Source organism: Podospora anserina, chromosome 3 (assembly GCF_000226545.1).
Source record: "Podospora anserina S mat+ genomic DNA chromosome 3, supercontig 2".
In the NCBI taxonomy this organism is placed as follows: Eukaryota; Fungi; Ascomycota; class Sordariomycetes; order Sordariales; family Podosporaceae; genus Podospora; species Podospora anserina.
Window position 1 is genome coordinate 727131 of NW_001914856.1, and position 10085 is coordinate 737215.

At 51.4% G+C, this 10085-nt stretch overlaps 4 protein-coding genes across 4 annotated transcripts; 2 read left to right on the plus strand and 2 right to left on the minus strand.

Moving 5' to 3' along the window:
• Positions 1–381: 381 nt before the first annotated feature.
• Positions 382–913, minus strand: PODANS_3_3840 (uncharacterized protein; the record flags this gene model as incomplete). The annotated part of the gene is made up of 3 exons (XM_001909134.1): positions 382–522; positions 608–745; positions 821–913. The coding sequence occupies 3 exons, from the start codon at positions 911–913 to the stop codon at positions 382–384; spliced, it is 372 nt and encodes a 123-aa protein (XP_001909169.1).
• Positions 914–1645: 732 nt separating this feature from the next.
• On the plus strand, positions 1646–3352 carry PODANS_3_3850 (uncharacterized protein; the record flags this gene model as incomplete). The annotated part of the gene is made up of 2 exons (XM_001909135.1): positions 1646–1897; positions 2039–3352. The coding sequence occupies 2 exons, from the start codon at positions 1646–1648 to the stop codon at positions 3350–3352; spliced, it is 1566 nt and encodes a 521-aa protein (XP_001909170.1).
• Positions 3353–4415: 1063 nt separating this feature from the next.
• PODANS_3_3860 (uncharacterized protein) lies at positions 4416–6103 on the minus strand (the record flags this gene model as incomplete). Its single annotated transcript, XM_001909136.1, has 3 exons — positions 4416–4604; positions 4664–5833; positions 5972–6103. 3 exons carry the CDS (start codon positions 6101–6103, stop codon positions 4416–4418), a joined length of 1491 nt encoding a protein of 496 aa, XP_001909171.1.
• A 600-nt stretch (positions 6104–6703) lies between these two features.
• PODANS_3_3870 (uncharacterized protein) lies at positions 6704–7533 on the plus strand (the record flags this gene model as incomplete). Its single annotated transcript, XM_001909137.1, has 3 exons — positions 6704–6799; positions 6853–6935; positions 7005–7533. 3 exons carry the CDS (start codon positions 6704–6706, stop codon positions 7531–7533), a joined length of 708 nt encoding a protein of 235 aa, XP_001909172.1.
• Between the last annotated feature and the right edge of the window lie 2552 nt (positions 7534–10085).

A 10085-nucleotide genomic window follows, 5' to 3' on the forward strand; every position in this document is an offset into this window, starting at 1 on the left:
GTTCGCGCGTCGTTTCGTTGAAGCGGACCAGGGATTCCTTTCATTCCGTTCGTTTTTATCAGGGTAGTCTGGGAGTTTTGTTGTTTTTCTGGCTTGTTTGCTGTTTTCATTGCATTGTTTGTGAGAGAAGTAGCATATTGAATGGTAGTAAAGGAGTCTTTGAGGCTTGCTATACTGGAATACACAGGAACATCATTATGCTTCGTCTAACCGCCTCCTGTTGGTGTTTTAATGTTGTGATCACCCACCCACCCACATGCTCTGTCACATTTCCAATCCCCAACTCGGTCATATCATTGCGTCTCCCGACTCACACTGCCAACCTTTATGTTTCCCCTTCCAAATCCCGCCTCTTGATCATGACGCCCATTGCGCACCAACTTATTCACCAAACAGCCTTCTCACCCTCCTCAGCACGCTGTCCTTTTCGGGGTCATAAGGGTGGTCTTTGGAGGGGATCTCGAGGACGGTGGGGAAGGCCTGGGTGTAGGTATCGATACGGTAGCGTATCCGATCTGCGATCTATATCCTCACATCGTCATCATCATATCAACCCCCATTCTGTTTGTTCTTGATTACGTGTGGGGAGGGAGGGAGGAAAACGTACATGTTGGTTGATGAGCACGATGCCAATGTCTTTGCGCTCGGTGGTGAACTTTTCAAAGGTGGACTCGATGGCCGAGGTTTCGGTTTTGGCGTCGACGACGAGGAAGTTTTTTTGGTTGTCGGGGGGGGAAGTTACGTGCTGGAGGGGGGAGGGGGGGGGGTTAGCATCGGGATGGGGGAACGGGTTGGGGGGGATTGGGGGAGGAGAACATACACCAATGCCGGCGAGGAGAAGGCCAGTAACGGAGTCCTCGTCTCCTATCACGGCGAGGAATTGCCTGTCTTTGTAGTCTGCTTGGGAGGCCATGGCTGGCGCTCCGGGGGTGGAGGAAAGGGGGAGAGGTTTACGGTATTGTGATTGTGTGTGCGTGTCAAATAAATGCGACTGCGACAAAAGGAGGAGTTCAGTTGGAGGGGGAAGTTGTCGTGTAAGTTGGTTTTGTTGATGTTGACGATGGTGAGGAGGAGCGGGCAGTTCCAACCAACCCCACAGTGGTGATGCTGTAACAAGAGCCAACTGAAGTGACGCCCGCCGCCGCAATAGACAGTGGATATGCCAGGAGCTCTGACCAACAAGCCAAGCCTGCGCTAGTGGGCTGGCTGCCTGCGTTCGAGTGCCGGGGGTGTGATCCCTGTCCCCGGCAATTTTCCGCTTGTGGAGAGAGCTTCCCTTCTGGTCTGGTCTGGCTGGTTGCGGGTTTGTTAAAAAAAAAAAAAAAGTAAACAATTGCAACGTTGAAGGGGGAAAAGAAGAGGCAAATTTGCGACTTTCTTTCTTTTTATTTCTAGCGGGCAAAAACACTGACAACTTTCACGCCGACAGAGTGAAATCTTTGTTTCTGGCAGGGAAAAAGGTGAAAGATTGAAGGGTCTTTTCTTTCACATTTTTAACGCAGATGGGGATTTGAGAACAAGTCGTGGTGGTGACTTCATTGAGCGGCCGAGCGAAAAGAGGGACGGACGACCGAGTTGCGCGATTGCATACCGCAGCGAACGGATAACTTTGACTTAAGAAGACAACACATCTACACTACACACGATGCCGCCGACGCGCCTGGTACGGCGACAGCCGTTGTCGGAGAGGATCAAGGCCCGTCTGAATCCTGGCGACTTTTATCTGTGGCTTTCGGAGGAGATCCAGACGTTTGACTGGGACTCTACCGCTTTCGGCACTCGGTTTGGACTTGCGGCCAACTTTCTCTTCTTGATTGCGAGGGCTAATATCGTCTCGCGTCCGGATGTGGATGATGTTTTTGGCGATGCTCCGGCCAGTGGCCCGTTGACCTTCTTGGTGAGTTCTCTCTTTTTGATGCAGAGATAGTTGGAGCTGACAGATGATCAGGCTCGTTTTAGCATGTGGGCTTTGACTGCCATCTCTTGCCTGAACGCCTTTTACACCCTGACCCGATCGCGTACCTACCGTCTATTCGAGGCAAACGTCGAGCAAAATGCCCCCTCCACGCCCTCTGCGCATCGCGTCCGCGTCGATTCTTCACCCGCGTCTTCGAGCCTATTGGGCGTAATCCAGAGCCTCCTGAGTTCCGAAACTGCCGAGCAGCGAGCGCACCCCGACAAGACACGCGATGTGTGGGAGATGAAGGTCTGGGATCCGTATCCGGCCACGCTTCGCCTGTTCTGCTTGTTCAGCCCCGGCCACGTCTTGATTCACTGGCTCTTCTTGCCTCTCGTTGCCATGGACCCCCGCCCCAGCGTCACCGTTTTCAAGTGCATGGCTCTGCAAGCCATCCTCTCCGCCCAGATGTGGCTCATGCACTCCAAGTTCACCCGTCAGGGCAAGGACAACGCCATCATTCAGAAGGAGGTCATGCATGAGTACGACGTCAAGTATGTCCACCCTAGACTGCACCCTGTCTACCGCGAGGTTGGCATACAGGTCTCCATCAACGACGACAAGATCGAACAGGAATACGTCGCTGTTGGGACGCCATCCTCTGTCATCCGTCGTAACTTTGAGACGCACCCCAACCCGAACTACGCCAAGATCATCGACCCCGACGGGCTTCAGGCCATCAAGCCGAGAAACACATTTGCTGGCACACCTAGGGGGCGCGTTTCCACAAACCCATTCACCCCCCTCGCGGCGAAAACAGCTAGACCCAGCACCCCAGGCACCATCTCGACCCCCTCGGCCCAACTCCTCGGCTACCCCGACCGCGGAGACCACCACCACCTCCCGGCCTCAGTAACTGTTAACCGCAGAAGCACCGCCGCCCCGGCCGTTTCGTCGACCGGGTCCTTTACCAAATCTTTTACTTCCTCGTTTGAAAACGAAGCCTCGACCCCTGTCCCTCAACCCCCGTCAATGAACAGGGCTGTCTCCCCCTTCAAGGCAGGAACGCCGATGCGGTCTAGCTCGGGAACCAACCCGCTGGGTGTCCCCCCGAGCTACGGCGGAAGTCTAGGGCTGCATCAGCACAAGGACAGCCCCCTGAAGAAGGCGATGAGCATGGAGGGGATCGGGAGGTCGCCGAGGAACAACAGGGAGATGGCGGCGCTGGAGCAGAGGCAGTTGAATGAGAGGTTTAGGGAGAGGAGCAGTCCTGTTAAGCAAAGGTTGCAGGGTACTCTGGGGATTGAGCAGGAGGAGGAGGGCGAGGAGGAGGAGGAGGGGAACAATAATGCAAGTATTGGGGATGGGAGTAGTTTGGCGCATTCACCGGAGAAGTTGGCGAATTTGAGGGCTACTAGGTGGACGCAGGAGAGGTTTCCCACTCGGAGGTTGTGATGGAAGGTAAGGTTGCTTATTTCTATGCCTGACTTTGCTACCTATGATATGGCAACAATGGGGGAGATGGGGGAACTGGACGGCGTTCTTGGGGCCTGGATTTTTGCTGAGAAATAAGGGCATGGGGACGGTGGTTTCATGCATTTTATGGGGTCTTGGGATGGGGCGTTTTTTTTTTTGGTGGTGTATTGTTCATGCCTTGTGTTGTCTGCCCTGGTGCCTTACTTGTGGGTGAGGGCGGATGATATAAATTAGAGTAGTAATTGATTTTTATCAGCTTTTGGTCAATCTTGAGGGAGGGTGTGTGATGGTGTGTCATCCTCTCTCTACGAGAGAGAGCGAACGTTGGTGAACTTCTCTCGAAGGAAAGGTCTAGATGTTTTATACATTTCAAAGGGTCGTCTTGGGGGCGTCAAGATTGTCATCACGCTACACGCTGCCAAGTTAGGAAGAGCTTACGCAGGTAGTAAGGTTACTAAGCTATGAAAATATCACACGCAGGTGTTAATATTGAACCTAATCATTTTTCTCTACCTCGCTGTTTTCCCATGTGATACCGTGAAAGAGCCACACCGAAACACGATATAATAAAATTTATATACCGCTCAAAAATAAAAAATAAATAAAAAGCAATAATATTTTGCCACGTTTGTCAAGGTCACGTCTTCCGCTCTGAGGGTGCTCAATCCTCTTGTTCCCTGGGAATAAGAATCGTTTTCATTGCAAAACCGTCCAAATCCTCCCCCCAGACCATGACCGCAACGTAGCCTGGCGGAGGTTCGCCATTAAAATCATCGGTCGTTTCAATCTCACCCGCCGTCCTAGCTGTGGGGGAGAGTGATCGAAGAGACTCACTGTAACTTGGAGCACCGCTGTTGTACGTAGGCTGACTCTCCGAATCTGAAAGATCATCCCCAAGCCCAGCCTCGAGTGATGCCAAAGACGAATCGCCAGAAACTTCCTAAAGCTCGCTCTGCTCTACCTCAGACTCAGGAGTCGGTTCACCCTGAAGATTCTGGCCTTCCTCCACCTCGGCAGAAGACTGGTCGTCACGCGTACCATCCTAGGCGGCGGTCTCGACCTCCTCAACCTTGGCGGGCTCATCGGCCTTCTTCTCCTCAAGACTGACGTCCTCGACAGCCTTGGTGGTCTCGGCAACTGCCTTGTCCTCCTTGGCCTCTCCGTTAGAGACAACCTCGCCGCGCTCCTCGGCCTCGAGGCGCTCAATTTCCTTCTTGGCTTTCTCGACGTTCTGCAATCTCGATTAGAATGACATCGTAGCATGTAGAAAATCAAGCTTCTAAAACCCACCTTCTTGGTCTCGGCCTCCTGGTTGGCCTTCCAGTTCGCGAGCTTAGCCTTGATTGCCTCAATGGCAGCAGGGACATCGGCAGCGCCGGACGGGAGGTTGATACCGAGAGTCTTACAGTCGTCCATCACGGCAGGGGGCAAGCTGAACTTGCCAGAGGCGGCAACACCACCCTCGGCCGCCTTGTTCTTCTTGCCCTTCTTGCCCTTCTTGGCCGCAGGGAGATAGTCCTCGTCGCGGTCCTCCTTGCGCACAAGGCGAACGCCCTTCAGGCCGTCGGCCTCAACCTTGCGGATGTCGGTGGCACCCAGACCCTTGTTGGCAACAAGAGGGGCCTTCTCGACAGTCTGGTGAGAGGGGTCGAAAAAGTGAAGGAGGCTGTTGGCGCGGCGAATCTCCTCAAGGAAAGCAGGCTCGGAAGCCTCAGCGAGCATCGCCTTGGCACGCTCCATGCGCTTCTCTTTAGCATACTTCTCGCGCTCAGCAGCTTCACGCTCGGCGCGCTTGGCCTTTTGCTCACGCTCGTAGGCAGCGGCGGCCTTCTTCTGAGTGAAGTATTCATCTCTGAGAGCCCTGAGCTCGGCGTATTTTGCATCCCTCTCGATCTTGAGCTTGGTACGCTCATCCCTGAGCTTGCCGAGGTTGTCACGGGCAGTGTTCTGCTCAGCCTTGATGACGTCGAGTTCGGCCTGAAGAGTAGCGTATTCCTCGCTCAGCTTCTTGGCCTCGGGAGTGTCCAAGCTGTCCTTGATCTCCTTGATCTTGGCCTTGTGCTCGTCAATCAGCTTCTGCTGTTGCTCAAAGCCGCCAAACAACTTCTTCTGCTTGCGGAGGTTGGAGATCTCGTTAAGCGCCTTCTTCTCATCAACAAGCTTCATCATACCGGAGTTAACATCGCGCTCGAGACGGGCAATCTTCTCCTCGAGTTCCTCCAGGTTCTTGACGGGCAGCTTGGCACGGTCGGCCTTGCTCTCGTTGATAAGGCGCTTCACGGTCTCTTCATGGCGCTTGATTTGGTCGAACTTGGAAGCGCGATCCTTCTTGCCACCACCCTGCTGTTCCTTGATCTCGTTGAGGCGCTTGATGAGCTCCTGTCTGCGAATCTGGGTTGGATTCTGGGACTCCTGGTCTTTTCTGGGAGCAGCAAGATCAATCTGGTTGTTTACAGCTTTCTGTGAACAATTGGGTATTAGCATCTCCGATATTCGGTGTGACCCATATAAACCTAGGCAGCAAACGACGGGCGGTTCACAGCGGGAGGCTGCATTTCGCACCGGGGGCCAGACGGGGACAACTGAGCTGGGGCTTACAATCTTGTCCTGCAGAGCCCTGACCTCCTTGTCAAGCTTAGCCTCCTGCTCCTTGAACAGAGCCTCATCAGGTCGGCGGATTGGGCCCGTAGGGGCGACGGCGGCGGCCGGAGCGGTGCTTTCAGTAGCCATTTCGAGAACCAGAGAGCGATACCGGGTAGAATGTGTTGGGTGCAAGAGGATGCTGTGAAGGGACAACCCCAGATGTTGGTGTCAATTGGTGACCCTGAATCTGGTAGGGAGATGATCCGCGGGATAGTGTGATGTGTTCCGAAGAAGTGGAGGAAAAAGAGGAGAATATTTCTGTAGCAGTACTGCGGTAGTGAACGGTGGTGACAGCTGGTCCTCCATACACGCCCTTCCTGCCCCAAAAAATCAAAAATTTGGGAGCAACAGCGCTATCAGGCGCCCGGACCAGGGGCTAAGGCTTCAATTTACCGTGTTTAATGTGGCACGTGCGCATATTCGCCTGCCAATCCCAACACCTGCAAGCACCTCTTTGATAAGCCCACCCCGCTGTGCCTTGCTGTATCAGTGGGTACACCCCCCCCAGCGGTCAATTTTTCGGTTCCCTTCTTTCTCAGCCTCGCGGAAAGAGAACCTTGCAACCTTTGAAGCTTTTCGCAAACCACCACCACCACCACCAAACTAGTCATCGCCATCGCCCATCCTCTCCTTTGCCAGTATCTTCCCTTCGACCACATTTACAATCGCAGCAGATAACTATCCACAATGTCCGACGACTTTGGCAGTGGCAACATCCACGACAAGGAGGTGTCGCGACTCTGGCGCGCATGGAGGACCATCCACGAGATGGTCGCTGACCGGGTTCGTGGGTCTCAACATAGACAAATCGATTCTATATACTAACAAAGCCCCAGGGCTACGAATTGGCCGAGGAAGAAATCAAGATGCCCCTCGATGAGTTTAAGAGAAAGTTCACCAACGGCGACGGTTCCCCAAAGTATGTTGTCCCCTGCCCCCCTTCCCCCCCTCCCACTCTTCAGCCTTCTAACTCTTCTGTTCATTATAGCCGCTCAATAATGTCCTTCTCCGCCCGTCCCTCCGCCAGCATGATCAAAAAGTTCACCCCTCCACCAACGGCCTCCAACCCTGACCCTGCCCCCGAATGCGGCACCATCTGGGTCGAGTTCTGCCCCGAGAAGACGTCCATCGGCATTTCAGTTATGAAGAAGTTTGTCGAGCACTGCGCCAACAACTCATACAAGGCCGGCATTCTCGTCACCGCCGTCGCTCTTTCCGCCCAAGCCCGCAAGGTCATGACCGTGACCAGCCAGTACACCCTGATCGAGTGCTTCCTTGAGGAGGATCTCCTCGTCAACATCACCCACCACGAGCTGGTCCCAACCCACATTCTTCTGAGCAGGGAGGAGAAGATGGCCTTGCTCAAGAGATACAGGCTGAAGGAGACGCAGCTCCCACGAATCCTGCAAAAGGATCCCATCGCGAGATATTTGGGGCTGAAGAGGGGGCAGGTGGTCAAGATTGTGAGAATCAGCGAGACGGCCGGTCGCTATGCTAGTTACAGACTCTGTGTTTAAATAAGGACAGAAAAAGACGGGGGGGTTCGGCAGGCTTTGGGGAAGTTGCGGACGAAACAGGAGGGCAGCAGCAGCAGCATGGTTTGCTAGCATGCCTTTTTTTTCCTGCACAAAGTTATACACACCAAAAAGGGGCGTCTATCTTCATATACGGGGGTTGGCATGAAACTGGGTGGTTTGCTTTCTGGCGTTATACAGGGAAGAATGGGATTTGGTTTGCAAACAGTACAGCATGTCGTTTTGTAGTCCATAATGGCCGACGGTCTATCTCGCTCTTGTAGTTAGCGGAGAAAATGATACATGGGTCATAATTTGTAGATTGAGTAAAGCAGACGGGCGGTTGCTTATGGCTGTAGTGACTCGTGCGAGAGCGTATTGTTTTCAATGCAAACATCATTCATAAAACATCTTTACGATGAACATCACAGCATAGGAGTTGGCCCAATCATTCTCCCAACTTTCAAAAATATTCTGGAGGCCTTTTGTCCCTGTCGACGAACATGGAGACATCAGGTACCATAACGCGAAGTATATGTTACACCCTCCTTCGACTATTGAGACCTGCAGCTCAGAGACATGTCAGCATCGACTGGTCAGATGACCCTATTTCTCTTTTTTTACTTTTTTTACGACACTTTGTGGTCGAAAGCGTCGAAACTACCGAGCACAACACAGTCGTGACACTGCACACCCCTCTGTCTTGTTGCGTATATCCTGTTGCTATCACCGAGTTCATTAAACTCATATGTCACCCGAAAGCCTTGGCAGGTAGGTATGGTTCAGCTTATGGCACTCGATACCGTAGGTAGGCAGCAGAGAAACAGTCCACGCCTAGTAATCATCGGACAGAATGTGCCTAGACGAATGGGTTCTTCGCAACCAACCTAGGTATTCCATAGAAGCCTATTAACACCGCTTGGAAATTTTTCGTCTGTTGCTTTCCTATCTATTCTACAGTCCTGTAGAAGATTTCTTCCCCTTAGTATCGAATCACGGCTACAGGACCAAAAAAAAAGATAAAAATCATTCGGGGGAAAAAGTTTCAGAATCCCAAAATGTGAAGGGGGGGGGGGAGGATACCAGGTATCTGCGACATCAACCAGAGGGACTTATCTACGTCAGGTCATGGAAGTCTTGCCCGCTCCAAGATTCCTCTGATGAATGGGAGAGAATTATGAGACGAGTTTCGAATCGCAAATCATTCGTCTTGCACCATGAGCTATGATTTTGCATTTTCAGGGCTGCCATGCCCGATAGGTATGTTGCTAAAGTACCTGGATATGTTTCGTCAACTCTTAACATCAGTTATATACAATTCAGAGGAATCGCACCAGCGAACTGCACTCGAGTCAGTGTTTCTCTCCCAATTGACAAAAATATCCCGACTCACAGAATCGCTCCTTTCTTCGTCTTTGCTTTCTTTTACTATACAGATATATCTATCTCTAACGGATTTAATAATCCCCCACATAATGGGGACTGTCAGCTATAGACTACCAGCTTGGATTCGGCTCTGTGATCAAGAAGACAATTTCTTGCCCGCATAACTAGTTTAATCGTTCTCAAATTAACGATACTAACTTACCGGGAGTTTCTAAACGGTGTGAAGGTGGTGATCATTACCGGCGGAAGGGAGGGGGAACTCGGTAAAGAAAGTAACAAGAAACTCGAGGAAGGGAAGGCCGACAGGAGAATGGACATGATGGTATATCTTCTACTTTACTTTGATGCCCGTTAACATTAATGGTATATGCTCTTCCGGTCTTGAAAAATCCTTTCCATGATAGGTTAACGAGAAGAATCATCCTATAACAACGTTGAAGGAAGTGATCCTAGAATAAGGTAGGAATCAATATTTGATCGGGAGAATAAACCCATCATCGCGTCGGACACTTATGTGTTAGAGATGATAGACAGGTATCGTCGTGTAGGTTGTGTATGTAGGCAGGTCGTAGACAAGGCCCTATCACAAGACAAAGATAGACATAAGGTAGGCAACTCCCCACGGTCAGTCAACAAAAAGCATAGAATTTCGATGCTCATTTTCCTTCATCATCAATCACAAAAACCGAATCTACAAAACCCCTGCGTGTTGCGCCTATATGTGCCAAATCGAGCTCCCATCTCTTCAGACTTAAGAGCAAAAGGACCAGACCTTGATCATCAATTTGATCTCCCGCTAAAATCCAACTGCCGGACCCACCCCCACACTTTTCACTTCTCGGCTGTAATTTACATGTCGTTACACCATTTCGGTAATCACCGCTTTTGTTCAGGTTCTGACGATTCCCATGTCAGCACAAGTTTTGTCTTCGTTATATAGGTACGGTAAGTTTTAGGGTATCAATTTCTTGTTTCTTATTCAAATTTAACTGCCTTATATCCCTTTTGATCCACCATCTCAAACAATAGAAATGTTGTCCTAGGTATCATCCACTCCCGTGCCAATATATTTGGTGAAAATAACTGTTCCATGTTAAGCATGCCCCCCAATTAAACATGTGCAACTTTTTGGTATTCTATCGCTTGTAGCTGGCTGGTTAGCCGCTGCC